Genomic DNA, 22,109 nt, shown 5'->3' with positions numbered 1-22,109 from the left:
CACCCCTGAATGACCTTGTGCTTCTGGGAGCAGGTCTAAGTGTGGTTCAAGGAAGAGCATCAGGATTTCAAGTCAAACAGAACCGGAGGTGAATCTCGACTCGGCCACTGACAAGTTCTGTGACCTTATACAGTTGCTAAATCTCTTGAAGCCATGGTTTGTAAAAGTGACCTCACAAAATTGCATTGAGAAATAAGGGTGACTTGAATGTCAACCATGGTTAATAGATTTTTAAAAAAGATTCTTCCGTACTCCACATAAATTGGAACATAGATTGGTTAGGTCCATTGATTATAAATTTAACCATTTACCAACTTAGGCAGCACTAAGTATGTATGAACACAGAGTTTGGTTTGGCCTTTAAGATAACCACAAGAGAATACTACAATCCCTGTTTGTATTCCAAAGTAGTGTCTTCTTTGGGGTGGAGGGGGAAGCAATGTCTAGTGGTTCCCTTTGATTTTGTCAGCTTCAATAATATCTGCATCTTCCCACATAGCCAAGTAAGAACTGCTGTCTTCAAAACCAAGTGCTGATTGTGCCAGTAAAATAAATGCTACTTTAAGTTCTAATAAAGTATTTATCCTTGTAGAAAGAAAAAAAGTAATATTATTGTAAAAGACCACTGCGTAGCAGTTTCTTTTAGATGCTAATTACAGCTCCCCTGATGGCTCAGGGATAAAGAACCCAGGAACCAAAGCAGGAGACACTGGTTTGATCCCTGGGTCAGGAAGATCCCCTGGAGGGGAAAATGGCAACTCACTCCAGTATTCTTGCCTGGGAAATCCCACAGAGGAGCTTGGTGGGCTACAGACAAGACTTGGTGACTAAACAAGAAGATAATATTATCTCATTATAGAAAGAAACGTCAAAATAGATATGGTAAATTACCACTAGGTGGCGGTAGCGGTATATCCTGATAATGAACTAGAGCTACTGGGCTGGCTAAACGGCTCATTGGGTTTCCCCTGTAAGACCTCATGGAAAAACCCAAATGAAGTTTTTGGCCAACCCAATAGTACAGGCAACATCACAAGAATGAAAGGAAGGAGGAAAGAAGGAAGGAAAGCATTAATTAATATAAAAATAGCCAAGTTACCTATGTGCTGTGCTAAGTAGCCTCAGTCGTGTCTGACTCTTTGCGACCCTGTGGACGGTAGGCTCCTCTGTCCATGGGGTTCCCCAGGCAGGAAGACTGGAGTGGGTGGTCATGCCCTCCTCCAGGGGATCTTCCTGACCCAGGGCTTGGACCTGAGTGTCTCATGTCTCCGGCACTGGCAGGAGGGTTGTTTATGGTACCAGTGAATGTTAAAGTTATTACTGTAGGAAAAGCATTATCAAGGTGAGTTTTCAAATGAAGTCCCTAAACTTTATATGGTTAAAATACTGAATTTCTGGATAACCCTTCCCCAGAAAATGGGTAGAAAGAGGGCAGTATAGTTACGTACACACCCATCCACAGAGCACAATTCAAAATAGAGCTGAATATCCAGATAATCACAAAAACCTCAGGATTTTCATTTAGCATGCAAGTGCTTTTGGCCACCTGATACGAAGGGCCGACTCATTGGAAAAGACCCTGATGCTGGGAAAGATTGAGGGCAGGAGGAGAAGAGGGTGACAGAGGATGAGATGGCTGGATAGCATCACCAACTCAATGGACATGAGTTTGAGCAAACTCTGGGAGATGGTGAAGGACAGGGAAGCCTGGCAGGCTGCAGCCCATGGGGTCACAAAGAGTCGGACAACAACAAGAAATGCAAATACTGCCTATAAAATATTCTTCAGCAACACCCTTGTAACTGCTTGAGCAGCAGCGTTGGAAGACAGGGCTAGTCACTGAAACTGCTCATTTTCCTGGTGTTTATCCTGAAACCACATCAGAACTCTTAGTGTATGACCATGCCAGTCTTCATTTGGGTAAATATAGCCACAGGTTTGAGATCTATTCCTGGTTTTACACGTTTCTCAATGGCTATGTCCAGCACGCCTGCTCTACCTGTGAACCTGACCGCCTCAGGGGACAGTTTCCAGGTGGCGTCTTCCTCCTTCACAGGGCACATCATTCTCACCAGCGGCCTTCCTGTTTTCTGTGGCCCCTTCCTTTTCAGGAAAGCCTTTAACGCTTAACTGCACGGCACGATTTGGCTTCGAAATAAACTTTAATCCTGTGATAAAATGGTACATCAGAGATTCTGACCAGGAGCGGGAAATCAAAACACCCAAGGGAAGAAGGTAAGAAGGAAATGAGCCAACTTATTCTTTGCAACTCCTACGAAAGCCTTTCACCTTTAAAAAACCCCTCAAATGTCCACCCAGAGCTGCACGCACACACCCACGGTTGATGGTGTGGCCACTAGTGCCAGCTAGTGGAGCAAGCAAAAGCGTAGACGTGCAAAGTGTGAGTTAATTTTAAACTTGGGGGCCAAAGGCAGTTTTGTATGGGCTTCCCTGGTGGCTCAGAAGTAAAGAATCTGCCTGCCAAGACAAGAGATGTGGGTTCCATCCCTGAGTTGGGAAGGAGTAGGAAATGGCACCCTCCTTCAGTATTGTTGCCTGGGAAATCCCATAGACAGAGGATCCTGGCGGGATACAGTCAAAGAGGGTCATAGAACTAAATATTTCAGTTATTTTATTACTTTTTAATCTATTTTTTTATTTTTGGCCTTGTGACTTGTGGGATCTTACTCCCCTGACCAGGGATTGGACCCAGGAACCTGGCAATGAAAGCCCAGAATCTTAACCACTAGACTATCGGAAGTTCTCCCCTATCTCCTTTTTTTTTTTTTTTTCCCTGTACTTTTTTTTTTTTTTTTGGCTGCGCTGTGCAGCATGTGGGATCTTAGTTTCCTGACCAGGGATCAAACCTGCATTCCTTGCATTAGAAATGCAGTCCTAACCACTAGACTACCAGGGAAGTCCCTGAAGTCCCTTTTTAAAAATTACTTAAAAATTTTTTATTTTTAAAAAATTTTATCAGCTGTTTCAAAGTTCTGTTTGTAGAACAGTTTGCTGTGGCTGCTTTGCCCACCATGCTAACAAGCAGACACTGACCCAGGCTACTTGAATAGACTCGGTGTGTCCAACAGACTGGAGAAGACTCTGCACCCGTGCCAGACTCTCCCATCCCCCCGTGGGGTCCTCCTTTCACAGTGGGGTGAGTCAGGGTCTGAACTCTGTAGTCCTTAATGGTCCGAGTGTATCCAGAGGAAAAGGCACAGGAATAAGCAGTCTGACCAAAATTATGAGGCATGAGGAATAGTTGACACAATCCGACCTGGAAAATGAGACCCAGAGATGGGATAGCTATTTTTTTCTTATTTTTTTCTTATTTTTTTATGCACGTCCACAGCAGCTTTATTTACAATGCTGTTGTTGTTATTGTTTAGTTGCTCAGTCGTGTTGGACTCTTTGTGACCCCATGGACAGTAGCCCATCAGGCTCCTCTGTCCATGGGATTCCCCAGACAAGAATATTGGAGTGGGTTGCCATTTCCTTCTCCACGGGATCTTCCTAATCCACGGACAGAACTTGCGGCTCCTGCATCTGCAGGCAGATTCTTTACTGCTAAGCCACCAGGAAGTCCTTCAGTAGAAGTTAGACATTTATAAATTGCAGTATCTCTTCTTAAGGGGAATTTGTCATGAAAGAAAGATCGGATGAGGCCCACAAGCAATTATCAGTTCAGTTCAGTTCAGTTGCTCAGTAGTGTCTGACTCTTTGTGATCCTATGGACTGCAGCATGCCAGGCTTCCCTGTCCATCACCAACTCCCAGAGCTTGCTCAGACTCATGTCCATCAAGTTGGTGATGCCATCCAACCATCTCATCTTCTGTTGTCCCCTTGTCCTCCTGCCTCCAATCTTTCCCAGCATCAGGGTCTTTTCCAATGAGTCACTTCGTCGCATCAGGTGGCCAGTGTTGGAGCTTCAGCATCAGTCCTTCCAATGAAAATTCAGGAATGATTTCCTTTAGGATTGACTGATTTGACCTCCTTGCAGTCCAAGGGGCTCTAAAAAGTCTTCTCCAACAACCAATTATATTCTAGTATAAGTACTTAGTATGATGCTTAGCCAACTCCATCATTTTTAAAAAGTGGCTCATCCCTGAGTATCCTCCATCCTTCCAGCATCTCCTTGTACTATCTGACAGTGCTTCTGAAAGCCAAACAGTTTGTCTGCTTATACAAGTTCCAAAAACTGTTTAATGCATGTCAATATGTGTTACCCAAGCGGTGTGATATTTTGCCTCTTTTCCTAGTGTTAAATCCACCTTAAAGGATGAAGTCATAGAACGTGTTGTCCTCTTGGAAAAAGTTACTCAGAGTGATCTTCACAGGAAGTTCATTTGCTTTGCCCAGAACTCCATTGGGAACACTACTCAGTCCATCCAGCTAAAAAAGAAGACAGGAGGTAAGCCTGAAGGGGGATGCAGAATGCACGCAACTGCTTTTACCTAGGAGGAGAGGAACTTCCCTAAAAAGTAGTCATGGTGATGATAGCCACAAACGTGCACTAGATGTCAAGCTAAGCATGCACTTTGCTTGTGTTGATTCACTCAATACCTTCACCAAGGCCACACAGCTGTTAAGTTTCACATCGGTGATTGAGAGCTGGTCCCCTTACTGATATTCTGCATACAGGGGCTGTGCTGGAGAAACCTATCATTTGTTCATTCAAGTTCATTCACTCATTCATTCTTTCTGCAAAGAGCTACAGAACGTGCCCTACATGACAGGCATCACTCTGGGACCTAGCCGTCTTTCTTATTGTCCTCCCCTGGCTTCCAAATCTGGAGCATGTGATGGTCTGGACTTGGCGAGTGGAGAAGAGAAAGAAGGGAGATGGAGAAAAACGCTCAGTTTAGGAGTTACATGTATATATCACAGATTGTGGCTGGAGAGGAAATTCCTGATAAGGAATGGCTTTCAAATTTCTTTAAGAAGTTCAGAGTTGAAGGTGATATCATTTACTCACCGATGAATAGAGATGAGAGAACAAGCACGTTTGGAATGCTTGTGGGGCTTAACTAGGACACACGTAATGCCCGGCGCCTGGTGGATGCTCTGTAGAGGTGTGGGTTGAAGGTGCCAGGTGTTAGGTACTTTAGAGGTGAGAAAGCAAGATGGAAGTAGCTCTGGGCTCCAGGAAGTTTAGATTTTAGTAGATTTGATAACACATGAAAGTAAATTACAATAAATGAGAAGGAAGCTTATCAGGGAAAAGTAAATAAAAGTAGTTTTTGTCAGCTTCCCCAGTCACCCCAATCAGGAACTGGCCATTATCCTGGGTTCTCTTGAGTTTATTTTATGACAATTCCTTCAAGATGTGATCTAAGACATGTCCGGAATCAAGAGAAATGTTTTCAATGGCAGTGATTCTGGTAAATCACCTCTGGCAGAGGTGCCGGGAAGGCGCTGCTTGAGTGTGGGTGTGTGGGAGGGCGCTCTGCCTCTGTGACTGCTCAGCTCACACCCGCGCATCTCTGTCCCCAGTGGTATTCCTCTACATCCTCCTGGGCGCAGTCATGGGCCTGGCAGGCGTGCTGACCGCGGGCGCACTGCTCTACATGTACTGGATTGAAATAGTGCTGGTCTACCGAACCTACCGGAGCAAGGACAAGACGCTCGGGGGTAAGACGGCCCACCTCGCCTCTGCTGTTTCCCCTCTGAATGGACCCAGAGGGAGAGAGCTTGGGACACGCACGTTCCCTGAGGGGCAAAGTCATGACCCCCAGCTTCTGAGGTCCTTCTGCTGGTCTGGTGGCTTTACACCTGGGAGGGTTGGGCCCCCGGCGGAGAAATGATCTCTTCTCATTCCAGTTACTAGGAATCTTGCCAATGATGCTATTGTAGGACATATTGGACTTAAAAATGACTCTCCACTCAACATCCTAAAGCAAGATGGTGGATGACTTAACATCTCCGTGCCTCCTTCGTTCTCTCTTCTGTGAAGTAGGGTTGTAACCACAATGAATGCCATGTGGGCTCGTTGAATGGACACACTGAGGGTTAGAATGGCATGTAGCACAACGTAAGCACACAGGACGTGTCCGTGCCAGGCTTGCCAGGTGGCACTGTTGGTAAAGAATCTGCCTGCCAGTGGGGATTGGCAGAATCCAACCCCCTGGGTCGGGAAGATCCCCTGGAGAAGGGAATGGCAACCCACTGCAGTATTCTTGCCTGGGAAATCCCATGGACAGAGGAGCCTGGTGGGCTACAGTCCACAGGGTCGTAAACAGGTAGACACGGCTGAGTGATCGAGCACGCACCCAGAGCTGCTCTACAACGCTGTGTTAGTTTCTGCTGTACAGCAAAGTGAGTCAGCTATATGTATACACGTATCCCCTCTCTCCAGTAATACTATTTGAGAGGCATTATGCAAAGGGCTGGAAAATGAGCCAGTTGTGTCCAATTTCAGAGCCCAGAGGCTAACTTTTGAGATGTTCTAAAGTTTCCATTCGGAGAAGACAATGGCACCGCACTCCAGTCTCTTGCCTGGAAAATCCCGTGGACGGAGGAGCCTGGTAGGCTGCAGTCCATGGGGTCGCTAGAGTCAGACACGACTGAGTGACTTCACTTTCACTTTTCACTTTCACGCATTGGAGAAAGAAATGGCAACCCACTCCAGTGTTCTTGCCTGGAGAAACCCAGGGACGGGAAGCCTGGTGGGCTGCCGTCTATGGGGTTGCACAGAGTTGGATACGACTGAAGCGACTTAGCAGCAGTAGCAGTAGCAAAGTTTCCATTTAGTTCTTCAGCACACCTTAGAATCTATGTGTATTTATAATAGTTGAGTCAACAACGGCATTTGTTGTTATTGTTATTTGGTTGCTAAGTCCTGTCTGATTCTGTGTCCTCGTGGACTGTAGCCCACCAGGCTCCTCTGTCCACGGAATTCTCCAGGCAAGAATACTGGAGTGGGTTGCCATTCCCTTCTCCAGGGGATCTTCCCCATCTAGGGATTGAACCCACCTCTCCTGAATCGGCAGGCAAATTCTTTGCTGCTGGGAAGCCCCAACAGAATCTTATGAGACCTTGCTGCTGCTGCTAAGTCGCTTCAGTCGTGTCCGACTTTGTGCGACCCCATAGACGGCAGCCCACCAGTCTCCCCCGTCCCTGGGATTCTCCAGACAAGAACACTGGAGTGGGTTGCCATTTCTTTCTCCAGTGCATGAAAGTGAAAAGTGAAAATGAAGTCGCTCAGTCGTGTCCGACTCTAGCGACCCCATGGACTGAAGCCCACCAGGCTCCTCTGTCCACGGGATTTTCCAGGCAAGAGTACTGGAGTGGGGTGCCATTGCCTTCTCCGTATGAGACCTTAAAATACCCTAAACAAGTTCCAAAATATAGTTCACTATCTGAAAGGGAAAGGAACAAGCCTGCTGTAAGTCAGACACTAAACTCTTCATCTACATTATCCCAGGAAACTCTGGCAGCAGCCTGCCAGGGGTTGTTCGTCCCCGATTTTACACTTGGGGGTTCAAACCCTGGTATGTGTGCCGTCAGCGCGCTAGCGTGCCAGGCCCTCACAGGGCTTTGTTCTCTGGATATTATCATGCTTCGATGGAGCAGACTGTCCTTTGATGTGTACCTAATAAGACAGCGGGGCTGCAGCTACAGAGACAGCCTGGAGGAACTCCGGAGTGCGTGTTGTTTAATCAGAAAAAAAAGCCCTGGCTGTTTGATCTGACCTCAGGGAAGACACAGGAGTGCCTCATTGATTAGAATCTGATTCTGGGTGCACAGTGGATGCCCCTCAGCAGTGTGGTTCTGAAATAGTGAACACAGATGCTGCTTTTGACTTTCAAAATCAGTTCAGGGCTTCCCCAGTGACTCAGTGGTAAAGAATCTGCCTGCCAATCTTGGAGACGTGGGTTTGACCCCTGGGTTGGGAAGATCCCCCTGGAGGAGGAAATGGCAACCCACTCCAATATCCTTGCCTGGAGAATCCCGTGGACAGAGGAGCCTGGCGGGTTACAGTCCATGGGGTCACAAAGGGTCTGAGCCAACTGAGTAACTAAACAAGGATCCCAAGTCTTAATTCTTCCCCACTTACCATAAGGCTTGAGCTTAGGTAGCTATTCACATTCTTTCTTGTTCCTCTTTCTCAGACCAAAAGGAGTTTGACGCCTTTGTATCCTATGCGAAATGGAGCCCCTTTGAGAGCGAGGCCTCTTCATCTCTGAGTGAGGAAACCTTGGCTCTGAATCTTCTCCCTGATGTTTTGGAAAACAAATATGGATATACCCTGTGCCTGCTTGAAAGGGACGTGGCCCCTGGGGGAGGTAGGTCTGCAGCTGGCAGAAAACGCAGAACAGGAGAGCTATAGGCATGCACTCTGCGTGTTGTCCTCCATTCTTTGTCTTGGGCTACATATCTTCTGGAAGGATTCATGAGCTTAGAACATCTTGGGCAATGACACAGAAAGCCATGTGTTGCAGAGACATGCTCCATCATGAAAAAAAAAATCCATCTTCAGAAAGCCCAGAGAGACTTCCAGAACAAAGATATCTTTTCTGGCTCCTCAACCGGAAGTTAGTTCTGTCTTCCCAAATGAGTGGTCCCTCTCCTTCCTGGGACTCTGCCAGCCACAGACTCAGCATTGGGCTCAGCAGGCTCCCAGGCCAGGCACCCATGAGATGTGTGGACCTCATTCCTCCCACCGTCCTCCTCTGCCTCAGAGGCCCCCACCCAGGAGCCAGGGACATTGCTTGCCCCTCCCTCACTCCAGTCAACCTGGTTCCAGTGAGTTTTGATCCTGGAGGGACTCAGAAGTTGAGGGGAGAGAACACAGGGGAGGAAGCTGAACTGACAGTCACTAGACACGGAATATAATCCAACTGTCTGTAGAGTTAGTAGATGCAGTAAAAGTGATGGAGAAAATCAGGCTTCTCCTTTCCTTTGCCATCACAAAGAACCCCGCTGGGTGGATCTGGGAGATTCAGGGTTATGGTGACTCAAGGTTTAACAATAACAATTGCAAATAATTAAATTCTTTCTCTCCAGTGTACACAGAGGACATTGTCAGCGTTATTAAGAAAAGCAGGAGGGGAATCTTCATCTTGAGCCCCAACTACGTCAGTGGACCCAGCATCTTTGAACTACAAGCAGCGGTGAATCTGGCTTTGGAGGATCAAACACTCAAACTGATTTTAATTAAGTTCTCTTCCTTCCAAGAGCCAGAGTCCCTACCTCATCTAGTGAGAAGAGCTCTCAGGGTTTTGCCTTCTGTCACCTGGAAAGGCTTAAAATCAGTTCCTCCCAACTCTAGATTCTGGACCCAAATACGCTACCACATGCCTGTGAAAAGCTCCAGGGGAGTCACGTGGAACCATCTGAGAACTATGCCATGGATTTTTTCTTTGGAAAAGACGCAGTAAGACAGAACCCACTGGGAGGAGCTCCCAGCCTGGAGGATGGTAAAATGGATGTGAACCGCCTCCCTCTGCCTCTCGTCCTGCCCCTGGTGAGCAGAGACCTTGATGGATGGAACACACAGCACACACCAGGCTGATATCACCGGGAAGGGTCCTGCCAGCCCCGAGCAAGCTTGGCGGCACTGGAATGAACGGAAGCTGTGGTGCAAGGCTCTGATTCCCTGGACAGGACAGAGGGAGGGCGAATTCTCCAGACTCCTGCACACATTCGGCCCACAAAGTCCCTAAGATTTTCCTAGTGGTGGCTGTGGACTGTTGTGTCTATTTTGTTTCGTACACATCACTTTAGATATCTTTGCAATCAAATAAATATTACTTTATTAGAAACAAGTGATTAAAACTTTGCCTAAAGCATCTCTGTGAAGAAGACAATTCTTACTCTGTGTTCACCATTCACTGGAGCCCAGTACGCAAGGAGGAAAAGAGAAAACAGGGGTCAAGGACCAGACAGGACCTTGGTTCATCTCTAGTGTGTCCTTGTGGGAACTAGAAGGAAGATCCCCTTCTTCTGGGCTGACACAGCCCTGAGTCAGGACACAGGCCTTAGGGAGCAGAGTGGGGCTAATGTCAGCTCCTCCTTGTCTCCTGGCCTTTGTGCAGGGCCTGAAGTTCATGCTTTACTCTGGACCACAGGAAGTGGGGACCAATTAAGCCAACATGATCTGGCCAATGAGGAGACAAGGAATCGACCAGTGGTTTTGCATGCGTGAGTGTGTGTGTGTATGTATGTGTGAGTGTGTGTGTTAAGTCACTTCAATCATGTCTGACTCTTTGCAACCCTATGGACGGTAGCCTGCCAGGTTCCTCTGTCAATGGGATTCTCCAGGCAAGAATACTGGAATGGGTAGCCATTTCCTTCTCCAGGAGATCTTCCTGACCCAGGGATCTTATGTGCAAAATATTGTGTTGGCCCGAAAGTTCGTTCAGGTTTTTCTGTAAGATGTTATGGAGCTTTTTGGCCAAGCTAATAGAAAGACAGTGGCAAGAGGCAGCAGCCAAGACAACAGTCTGGGAAATAATTCTCTACACTGGTTGACAGATAGCAATATTAGGGCTTGAACAGTGCTTAAGTCTGAACTGTTGGCCCATTAAGACTGGTGGTCCCCATGTGCTTCCTGACCCACCAGTCTCATTGAGGTCCTCGTAAGTGATGGACCATCAGCTGGGGGACCAAGTACCTGTTTCTCCTAGACAAGGCTCATTTCATTCTCATCAGTGTGTTTTCCTGATGAGAGTTCAACCTGCAGTTATAACAGTGTTCTAGTCACAGACGGATGTGCACATGTCATGCTCCGTCTTCCCCATTTGTTGTTATGGTTCAGTTGCTAAGTCGTGTCCAACTCTTTGCAAACCATGGACTGCAGTATGCCAGGCTTCCCTGTCCTTCACTGTCTCCTGGAGTTTGCTCAAACTCAGGTCCAGTGAATCAGTGATGCCATCCATCATCTCATCCTCAGTCGTCCCCTTCTCCTCCTACCCTCACTCTTTCCCAGCCTCAGGGTCTTTTCCAATGAATCAGCTTTTTACATCAGGTGGCCAAAGTACTGGAGCTTCCCCAATAGAAGGGAGCAATTCATTTGTGCAGTAAAGCATAGCACCTTCTGGACTGATTCACACATACTGTGCCCTGCTCACTGGTGTGAGCATGATCCAGGTTTAAAGCCATTGTCATCTGGCCACTGCTTAGTGCCGGTGGGAAAGGCTCTGAGGTTTCTTTGCACAGAGGCACCCACATCACACAAACCACGGTGGCTTGGCATCGAACAGCATCCTTGTTGGGAATTTCAGTGATAAAGTTAAAGATGAGTTCAAGGGTACAAATTATTCCTGGACGGAGTTTCTTGTGGGAAGCCTCATTGCAGGCTCTCAGAAGGGAAGGAGGCACACTGTCATTGTCCCGTGGTGTCATGGGCATGACCCGAGTCCTTGGTTTTCCGGTCGGTCACTCTCAGAGACCTAAGCCTCAGAAATCTCTTTCGGCCAGTTTATCCAGGTTTCTTTTATTCTAGAATAAGTATGGCCATAGCTGATATTTCTGGAGGTCCGGAGTTTTGTTCTTTTTAAAATACTTATTTATTTATTTGGCTGTGCTGGGTCTTAGTTGCAGCACTTGAGATCTTCAGCCTTCGATTTGGCGTGTGAGATCTTTAGTTGAGGCATGTGGAATCCATTTCCCTGACCAGGGATCAAACCCAGGCCCCCTGTATTGGGAATGCTGAGTCTTAGCTTCTGGACCACCAGGAGGTCCTTGGAGTTTTGTTCTTAGATTAACCAAAGCTTATTTCTGCATACACACAAAAAAGAAACTAGGTCTACCATTTACAGAATACACTCTTTCAGGTGAATTGATGCACTGAGAATGACAAATAAACATTTAGGATAAAGCTTTATTAATATTTCTTACAGGTAATTCAATCAAATAAGGTGGACAGCCAAAATGAGTTTGTGATACAGGAGATTGATGGTAATTAAACAATTGATCTCGGTAAAATGCAATGTGAAGGAATAATTTTTTTCCCCCACCGCACGTTCTAAATAAGGTGCCCATATGCTCTGCTTCTGTTTCATACCTGTTGTCCAAGTACAATTTTCATAGTGAGAGTATAATTTCTGATTCTGAAAATGTGTCCCACTTTAGATTGTGGTCATCTTACCTCTAGGGCACATCGTAGAATGGTCTTTACTGACCCTGGGTGATATCTCAGGCAGATCTGACAATGTACCTGGTCTCACCTGGGTTTTAACACCCACATTTACTATCTATATTATTACCTTTCCAGACTGCTGCTGCTGCTGCTGCTAAGTCGCTTCAGTCGTGTCCGACTCTGTGCGACCCCATAGACGGCAGCCCACCAGGCTCCCCCGTCCCTGGGATTCTCCAGGCAAGAACACTGGAGTGGGTTGCCATTTCCTTCTCCAATGCATGAAAGTGAAAAGTGAAAGTGAAGTCGCTCAGTCGTGTCCGACTCCTAGCGACCCCATGGACTGCAGCCTACCAGGCTCCTCCGTCCATGGGATTTTCCAGGCAAGAGTACTGGAGTGGGGTGCCATTGCCTTCTCCGACCAGATAAAATGGAGTAAGCATTCAACCACCTTTCCCCCTCTCACTGTGGCTATGAAGCTTGGATTAGATGCGTATAGAAATCGGTTTGGTTTTTCAAATATGACACAAAAGAACCTATCTGTGAAACAGAAACAGAATCACAGACAGAACAGACTGCTGTCTGCCTAGGGAGCAGGGGTTGGAGGAAGGATGAAGTGGGAAGTTGGGATTAGCAGATGTACGCTTCCATATATAGGACGGATAAACAAGGCCCTCCTGTACAGCACACAGAACTGCATTCAATATCCTACGATAAATCATCGTGGGAAAGAATATTGTCAAAGGTATATATGTACACATACACGCATAACTTACACTACTGAGTACCTGCTTGGTTTCAAGAGCCGACGTCTCTGTGGTGGGGGGCGGGGGAAAGTGTCCGTTTTGATTCGTGGAGCTGTGGTCTCAAGAGGGCGTGGCCAACATCTCTTGACCCTTCCTTCTTTCCTCTTACCACCTGGTGGGGGCGCTGGAAGCCGCGACGGGAAACACACTGCAGGGTGGGGCGCTTAAGAGCACCCGCACTCTCGAAGAGGGAGCCAGAGGTGTGTAGAACCTGAGCATACCTTGCTGAGTATAGACAGGAAGGCACTCAGGAAAGCAAACTCACCGCCAAGCCTCAGAGGCGTGAATCTGACCCTAAATAGAACAGCATAAACTCTGAGAACAGCACTATAGGATAGACGGCTTCCTGAGCTCCAGGGACCAGCCCAGACAGAACTGAAGGACAGTGAAAAAAAACTGACAGTGAAACCACAAGGCTGGTTAGCATTTTGGGCTTGAGTCCAACTAGGTCAGTTGCCTGCTTAAACAAAGTGGCATCCTACATAGGATTTCATAAGATCCAGAGTTGCATGACATAATATTTCAAATATCCAGGATAGAGTCCATTGAGAGCAAAACCGTGACATTTTCGGATGGAATTTTCAATGTAGGTAGATGTAATATCAACATACAAGGGACAAGGTAGGGGCCTTTGTGTGGTGGTAAGGCACACACAATTTGAAGTAGTAAAATATTATTTCCAAGTAGAAAGTGAGAGCGTAAATATATTTTTATTCCTCGTGTTGGGCTGTGCTCAAGTCATACTTTCTCCAACCCCATGGACTGTAGCCCTCCAGGCTTCTCTGTTCATGGACATTTTCAGGCAAGAGAACGAGTGGGTTGCCATACCCTCCTCCAGAGGGATCCTCCCCACCCAGGGATCGAACCCATGTCTCCAGTACTGGTAGGCGGGTTCTTTACCACTAGGACCACCTGGGAAGCCAGTGTGCAGGTGAGTCAGAGTGATGTGGCTGTGCACAGGGGCACGGGGTGGGGTCGGGGGGTATCCTTCGTGGGCCAGAGGCTTAAACTGCATGGTGTCCAGGACAGATGAGAGGCAGTTTCCTCTGTGTGTACAGCCTTGGAAGGGCACTGGCAGACACCACACACCCATGCTGCTGATAGATGGGGCAGCAAGAGGAAGAGAAACACAGAAAACAGCAGCAGGAAACTGGAAGGCTCTCCTGCATGGTCCCTCCAGCGCCCTCTGCTGATGGAGCTACAAGGTGCTCACCATAAAGGATAAATGCTTCAGAAACCAAGTCCACTCCGTGGAGCAGATACTGAATGGTGAATCTGGGGCCAAGAGGTAATCGAGTGATTCCTGGCATAGAGTGCACCAATCCATCAATAGCTGTACATGCAAAAATTAAGTACTTCTCAGCAATAGAAGAGAATGTATTACCACTGAGACACACAACAGCTTGGCTGAAGCTCAAAGTGTGATGTGCGTGCATGCATGCTAAGTCACTTCAGTAACGTCCGACTCTTTGTGACTCTGGACTGTAGCCCGCCAGGCTCCTCTGTCCATGGAGTTTCCCAGGCAAGAATAACCTTGCCCTCCTCCAGGGGATCTTCTGGACCCAGAGATTGAACCTGAGTCTCTTATGTCTCCTGCATTGGCAGGTGATTTCTTTACCATTAGTGACACTTTGGAAGCCTGTTGTTGTTTAGTTGCTAAGTCGTGTCCAGCTCTGCCACCCCATGGACTGTAGCCTGCCAGGCGCCTCTATCCATGGGATTCTCCAGGCAAGAATACTGGGGTGGGTTGCCATTTCCTTCTCCAGGAGATCTTCCCGACCCAGGAACTAAACCCACATCTCCTGCATTTGCATGCAGATTCTTTACCACTGAGCCACCTGGGAAATAGATACATGTATGAATGATTCAATTTACTGTAATAACACAGTGTTGTACAGCAACTATATGCCAATAAATTTAAAAAAAAAGAATCTAAAATTCATCTGGTGTCTATTATGTACTAAGCACTTTCCTCTCAGACATGTATTTAATCACCTAATCTCCACATCACCTTTAAGATAGTCATCATCATCACCACCATCACCATCAGAACCATCATCATTACCATCAATAAGGCAGTTGAAGCTCTGTGGTGTTTAGAAGATGCCCAAGATCACACAACTTCAACTTTCTTCTCTCTACAAAATCCCTATTCCCTTAGGGAAGCGATCACATTAGAATTGAAGACCGAGCCAGGAGCCACACTCTGGTGTGAAGACATGTTTCATTTCAGAGCTCATATTCACGCCCGCCCCATCCACCAGCAGCACCGTGGTGCCTCTACTCTGACGATGCGGAATCTCCCAGAGTATAGCGCACCCTTCCACAGCGTCCTCTGTTCCTCCCTAAGTAGTGGAAGTTTGACTTTGGGGAGCAGAGACAGAGCTCAGCTCTTCTGTCCTGAGAGCGGGGTCAAAGCTCTTGACTTCACTCCAGCACGGGATGCAGGCTTTCAATTTAGGGTGTGACGTGCCAGCCCTTGATCCGAAGCCATCCAGCTTAATTGCTAGTTGCGGGCTTGGAAAGCAAATGGTGTTTCTGGACAGCACTGGCCAATTCTCTATCCCTGCTTTCTTCTCCTTTCTTCCTAAAAAAAGAATCAAATTTAAGCCCCAACAAAGTAACAAGAGCTTTGGGGCAAGCGATGGATACTTCAATTCCAGAAGCACTGTGCGGTAAAGTCAATTATGCCGCCTACTAGGGGAAAGAAGAAAAGATGTGCTGATCATTTTGTTTAAAACTATTCTTGGAGGAAGGTGATTATCTAATTAACCATGGGCATGCACAGAAAAGTCAATTCTGCTCTTTGAGAACAGAAGCGGCTTTGTGAAACTGAGGGTAAAAAGGAAGAAAACCAGCAACCCCCACCTCAAACTTTGTTTCCAACTGTGCACAGTTGAGGTCCTAGGTGAAGAGAGATTTCTCTGCTGGGTACATCACCCCTTAATTAGTCTCTTGAGGGTGGACCGGATTTGGTCACTTAAATTACAAGGGATCCACTGGGAAGAGGATGTCCTTCCCTCCACACCACTGGACTCCACGAGAAGACGGGTTTAGAAGAGCAGATGACAAGGATCACAAGGCTTCTTGGGACCCGGCACCAAAAACGGTCAGAGGAAGCCAGGTTTCTACTGCTAATACAGTCATCAGATGATCAAACCAAAAGCTTCAGATGGGTCATTAGTTTGCTGACCTAAAATGCCATAAAAATTCCTTTGGTGCTCTGCTTTGCAAGCTGAGTTTTCCCTCCATCATATTTCAAATCTGTTTGTCTATGAACCTGGTTTAGATGACGATTACATGGTCACCTTAATCTCTGGGCTTCCCTGGTGGCTCAAACAGTAAAGAATCTGCCTGCAATGCAGGACACCCAGGTATAACCTCTGGGTAGGGAAGATCCCCTGGAGAAGGGAATGGCAACCCACTCCAGCATTCTTTCCTGGAGAATTCTATGGACTGAGGAACCTGGGGTGATACAATCCATGGGCTCACAGAGAGTCGGACACCACTGAAATGACGAATCAGTTCAGTTCAGTTCAGTCACTCAGTCGTGTTCGACTCTTTGTGACCCCATGAACCGCAGAACGCCAGGCCTCCCTGTCCATCACCAACTCCCAGAACTTACTCAAATTCATGTCCATTGAGTTGGTGATGACATCCAACCATCTCATCCTCTGTCATCCCCTTGTCCTCCTGCCTTCAATCTTTTGTAGCATCAGGGTCTCATTGGAAAAAATGAGTCAGCTCTTCACATCAGTTGGCCAAAATATTGCAGTTTCAGCTTCAACATCAGTCCTTCCAGTGAACACCTAGGACTGATTCCCTTTAGGATGGACTGTTTGGATCTCCTTGCAGTCCAAAGGACTCTCAAGAGTCTTCTCCAACACAACAGTTCAAAAGCATCAATTCTTCGACGCTCAGTTTTCTTTATAGTCCAACTCTTACATTCATGACTACTGGAAAAACCATAGCTTTGCTGCTGCTGCTGCTGCTGCTGCTAAGTCACCTCAGTCGTGTCCGACTCTGTGTGACCCCATAGACGGCAGCCCACTAGGCTGCCCCGTCCCTGGGATTCTCCAGGGAAGAACACTGGAGTGGGTTGCCATTTCCTTCTCCAGTGCATGAAAGTGAAAGTGAAGTTGCTCAGTCGTGTCTGACTCTTAGCGGCCCCATGGACTGCAGCCTACCAGGCTCCTCCGTCCATGCGATTTTCCAGGCAAGAGTACTGGAGTGGGGTGCCATTGCCTTCTCCGTTGACTAGTACTTAATCATTAATTGAACCTTCCAAGGTGTAGTACTGAGGCTTCCCACTAGGTGTCAGCAGTGTAACTGCCAGAGAACTCAGGGAAAGTATTTCATTACAGAAGTCAAATCTGAGCAAATAATTAAGTGTGGTTCAAGAGCTACCTGCAGCCTTGGCCATGCAAAACAAGGGAGCTAGCAGGGGGAGGAGAGAAGGAGCAAGTGCAACCCAGGTTTCTGGGAGACAGGGAAGAACCCTCTTCCTGGTTAGGAGGGCCCTAGTGACACCTGGAATGAGAACCATGGTGTTCTTTTTAATTTTCGCTCACAAGATGAAACCAGTGTGCAGTGACGTGAGGAAACAGCTTTAAAGGAACAGGTATTTCTGCTTCATAAATTGCTCTTCGAATCATGATTGGATGGAAGTCACACAGGTAGTTAGTTCTCTGGGCTTTCTCGAGTCTGCTGAGTGACAGGATGCGTTAAGTCAGAAGCTGTATTGCCTGAACACAAATGCTGTAAAGGTGACTGGAAAACATGTGTACTTGGAGCTCAGTGACACGCTTGGACTCTTCCTGGAATGACCCACGGGCTGTGTGTACATCACCTGTGACCCAGGTGGCGGCTGGCACGCTCTGACAATCCTCCTCTCTTCACAAGAGTGGTGCAGCAGGGCACACGCCCTGAGAGAAGCCCCAGCATGGGCATTCGGGGGTTTGTGCCTTTCTGTCCTTGGAATTGGTGCCTGTTGCTAGCGACCCTCCAGTGCTGCGGAGCATCTTCTGAGTTGAACAGATCCACAGACTCCTCTGCCCGGCGTGAGCTTAATGTCCGGTATGCTGCTGCCAGCTCCCAGCCAGCCGAGACAATATCTGTCTTCACACTGGATTATGACTACGTGCAAATTCCCTACGAGGTCACCCTCTGGATACTCCTAGCATCACTTGCAAAAATAGGTAAGGCCCCGAGTGTGTTAGCTGGTTTGGGGAGTTGTTTTCTATGTGAGATAATGTGTATGAAAATGCCTTGTAGATGGTGGGTCAAGTGGATTTTAACTATTGCTGCTCTTAGATAAAAATTGTATTCTCTTGACTCAAGGGAAAGGCATTTTTGTCTGGCCATTTATTGCTTCAGGTTGTGCTATGAAATTTAAGAACCTACTTCTGGGCTCTGGGTTGTTTCTATTTCATCTCCTTTCAGGGTGACAGCCATGTGACATTATTTGGTATGTAAAAATCTCAAGTTCTGTGCGTTAAGAAATGCGGAGTAAAGTATGCTGACCTTGGGGTGATGCCCACTGGAAATTTTAGGACCCACATAATGATTCTTCTGTAAAATGTGCTTTCTTCATTCTTGGCCATGGAACCATGGGCTTCATCAATGACTCTCTTTGTTCATTTTTAAAAGTGGTGTGTGCTCCTTGAAAATTGACAGAAAGCAAGAAACAAGGCAACCAGTGGCAACTCATATCCCTCAGTGATGAGGGAGGGTGGAATTAGAGATGGTATCTGTCAGTAAAATCTTGGTTTACACCTGAGCCAAGAGGAGCCAAGGGAGCACTTGTGGTTTCTTCTGCGACATAAAGTGGATTCAAGCTAATGGATGAAATTCTAGCCAGGGTTCTTAGTGCCTCCAGCCAAAGTGATGGATTCCACTCTGAGACCATTTAATCCCCAACTTCACCCCCTTGTCTCCTTAAAAACAGGTATTCCAGAGCGGAAGGCGGATACAATTATCTCAGTGGTCAAGCATAGCATCTCCTTTGCCTTAGTGATAAACTTTGTTATTTGAATAGATAGATTGTCTCAGTGAAGGAGACACAGTGAAGTATGTAGGTGGCTATTTATATGTTTTGTCTGGAATGGCTGTGAAATGTGGGTTAAGGCAAGAAATCAGACAGTTAACTCAGGATGCTGGCCATTTCATTGAACTCGCTCCTCGTGGATGTTGGGGGCACCGGCATATTCATTAGGCGCCCTTCATAACTGCCATTCATTTTGAGCTCGTAATGTATGCAGATAAATTGTCAGTTTGAAGAACTCTTATGCGGTCACATGACCCGATGACACAGAGGGTCTCACATTATTTCTGAGAAGTGCTCAAGTAATCATGGGGTTTCCCAAGGGGATGATATTCTCGCTTCAGAGCTAGGGGTCTATCACCTTTCCTGCAAGCACACAGATGCTAAGAACAGTCCAGGTGATCTTCTGTGACCTTGAGATGTCCTTTGTCAAAATGCCAGCGATTCTGGTCCCACCCACTCCCTTCCTTTCCACAGGAATGCGTGATGTTGGTCCAGAACCAAGAAACTAAATCTGCCACTGACTAGTCACGCTGCCTTTTTAAATCTCAATTTGTTCATCTGTGAAATTATTCCTGAGATCTCTTCCTGGTGCAAATAAGGATTTTTTAATGGAAAAGAAGCTTCCATTCTATACCACTAAACATCTCAATGCACACAGTGTATGTTTTATACCAACAGAAAACACAGATAGTCCTTTAGAGGTGTTGCATGTGCCCAGACTATGTCTACAAGTTGAGAGTCCTGTGAGGATGCTGTTGTTCACTGAACTGCTGCCTAAATGTTCTTGATTTTCATGTGGATGCAACTCAACATGCTATAGAAAAAAAAACTAAAGTAAGTTATCAGGTGGGGCATGCCTATTGAAAAACAATGTCATCTTTGCTGGCCTTTAAGAATTCAGATTATTTTTGTATTGTACATGAAAAGAGGGATTCCCTGATAGCTCAGTTGGTAAAGAATCTTCCTGCAGTTCAGGAGACGCCGGTTCGATTCCTGATTTGAGAAGATCCCCTGGATAAGGGAAAGGCCTGGAGACTTCCGTGGACTGTATAGTCCATGGGACTGCAAAGAGTCAGACACGACTGAGCGACTTGAAATGAAGGTCAAATTTAGTGAATGCATAGTGTGATCCAGGCATTGGGCTTGTAGCTTTACTCTTGTTGCTGTTCAGTCGCTAAGTCATGCCCGTTTGTTCACATCCCCATGGACTGCAGCACACCAGGCTTTCCCATCCTTCACTACCTCCTGGAGTTTGCTCAAACTCATGTCCATTGAATCAGTGATGCCATCCAACCATCTCATCCTCTGTCGCCCCCTTCTCCTCTTGCCCTCAGTCTTTCCTAGCATCAGGTCTTTCGAACCAAATGACCAAAGTATTGGAGCTTCAGCTTCAGCACCAGTCCATCCCATGAATATTCAGGATCGATTTCCTTTAGGATTGACTGGATAACTTTATATACGATAGCAAAAAAAATAATAATAATAATAATAATGACATAAAACTTTAACACTTAAGGAGTCCACAAAGATTTTTTATATTCTATATTATAAAGCTTGAATCAAAATCTGATTAATAATCGCTAGTATTATCATTCATTCTTTTATTCAGTCTTCTACCAAGACACATGTATTGAGTGCCCAGGCAATGTGTGGGAATCATTTCGGTCCCTAGCCTCAAAGGAAAAGATGGGTGAGTCTAGTCGTGCCTCATAGGTGCTCCAACAAGGGCCATCTTTGACTTTCAGGCAGGACTTAGTTATCTGTGGCCATTTAAGTTTCAGGCCCTGAAACTGTAAAGTCTAAAAGTGAGTGACTGTTTTGTCCATTATGGAAAGGGAGAAGAGTTGAGAAAGGTGAAATTCACAAAGTATTTCCCTGAAAGGGCCCTGCTTACAGGCTGAACCCTCTTGCTGCTATCAGTGTGTAGATACGCCTTAGTTTCAGGCAGGTGACGTGGGCTCATTTCAGGAAACTCAGTTCCTGGAAGCAGGACCACCCCGGGGGAGACACAGGGCCTGAAAAAAATCACACTAGGGGCTCTTCTGCCTACCTTACATATTTTAAACGTTAAATGTGATTAAAATAAGCACTCGTTGAAGAAGGAAGAGGAGCAAGAGAGGGGAGAAGGAGAAGAAGGAAGCTCTTAGTAAGAAATGGAGAGCGCTTCCCTGGTGGTCCAGTGCTTAAGAATCTGCCTGCCAATGCAGGGGACCCGGGTTTGATCCCTGGTCCAGGAAGATTCCACATGCTGCGGGCAACTAAGCCTGTGTACCACAGCTGCTGAAGCCTGTACACTTCAGCCCATGCTCTGTAACAAAAGAAGCCACCACAATGAGAAGCCTGGGCACCGCAACTTGAGTGTAGCTTCCGCTCACCTTAACTGAACAAAGCCCTCATGCAGCAATGCTACACAGCCAAAAATAAATAAGAAAAAAAAAAAAAGGAAGAAACAGAGAAAGCAGCACTCTAGAAGGCGAACTTAAACTGGTCTTGAAGCCAGTGGGCTGGGTGTGTGGTTTGGCGTGTCTCTGGATACTAATTAAAGTCCATTGTATTAGTTCAGTTCAGTTCAGTCGCTCAGTCCTGTCCAACTCTTTGCAACCCCATGAATCGCAGCACACCAGGCCTCCCTGTCCATCACCAACTCCCGGAGTTCACTCAGACTCACGTCCATCAAGTCAGTGACGCCATCCAGCCATCTCATCCTCTGTCGTCCCCTTCTCCTGCCCCCAATCCCGCCCAGCATCAGAGTCTTTTCCAATGAGTCAACTCTTCCTATGAGGTGGCCAAAGTACTGGAGTTTCAGCTTCAGCATCATTCCCTCCAAAGAACACCCAGGGATGATCTCCTTAAGAATGGACTGGTTGGACCTCCTTGCAGGCCAAGGGACTCTCAAGAGTCTTCTCCAACACCACAGTTCAAAAGCATCAATTCTTCAGCTCTCAGCCTTCTTCACAGTCCAACTCTCACATCCATACATGACCACAGGAAAAACCATAGCCTTGACTAGACGGACCTTTGTTGGCAAAGTAATGTCTCTGCTTTTGAATATGCTATCTAGGTTGGTCATAACTTTCCTTCCAAGGGGTAAGCGTCTTTTAATCTCATGGCTGCAGTCACCATCTGCAGTGATTTTGGAGCCCAGAAAAATAAAGTCTGACACTGTTTCCACTGTTTC

At 46.7% G+C, this 22,109-nt stretch overlaps 2 protein-coding genes across 2 annotated transcripts in view; both read left to right on the top strand.

The window, feature by feature from the left end:
• IL18RAP (interleukin 18 receptor accessory protein) overlaps positions 1 to 9,756 on the top strand; it is a 30,437-nt gene extending 20,681 nt beyond the window's left edge. Inside the window, exons 7-11 of the mRNA XM_070379869.1 lie at positions 2,112 to 2,235; positions 4,260 to 4,411; positions 5,494 to 5,631; positions 8,112 to 8,285; positions 9,007 to 9,756. Of these exons, the coding sequence (XP_070235970.1) occupies positions 2,112 to 2,235; positions 4,260 to 4,411; positions 5,494 to 5,631; positions 8,112 to 8,285; positions 9,007 to 9,380 (962 nt within the window). The 3' untranslated portion in view covers positions 9,381 to 9,756. The remainder of the gene's footprint in view (positions 1 to 2,111; positions 2,236 to 4,259; positions 4,412 to 5,493; positions 5,632 to 8,111; positions 8,286 to 9,006) is intronic.
• A 7,644-nt stretch (positions 9,757 to 17,400) lies between these two features.
• Positions 17,401 to 22,109, top strand: part of SLC9A4 (solute carrier family 9 member A4) — a 56,171-nt gene continuing 51,462 nt past the window's right edge. The window contains exon 1 of the mRNA XM_005899943.3: positions 17,401 to 18,083. Coding sequence (XP_005900005.3) covers positions 17,828 to 18,083 — 256 coding nt within the window. The 5' untranslated portion in view covers positions 17,401 to 17,827. The remainder of the gene's footprint in view (positions 18,084 to 22,109) is intronic.

This window comes from Bos mutus, chromosome 11 (genome assembly GCF_027580195.1).
Source record: "Bos mutus isolate GX-2022 chromosome 11, NWIPB_WYAK_1.1, whole genome shotgun sequence".
Classification (NCBI taxonomy): domain Eukaryota; kingdom Metazoa; phylum Chordata; class Mammalia; order Artiodactyla; family Bovidae; genus Bos; species Bos mutus.
This window is presented reverse-complemented; position numbering and strand designations above follow the sequence as displayed.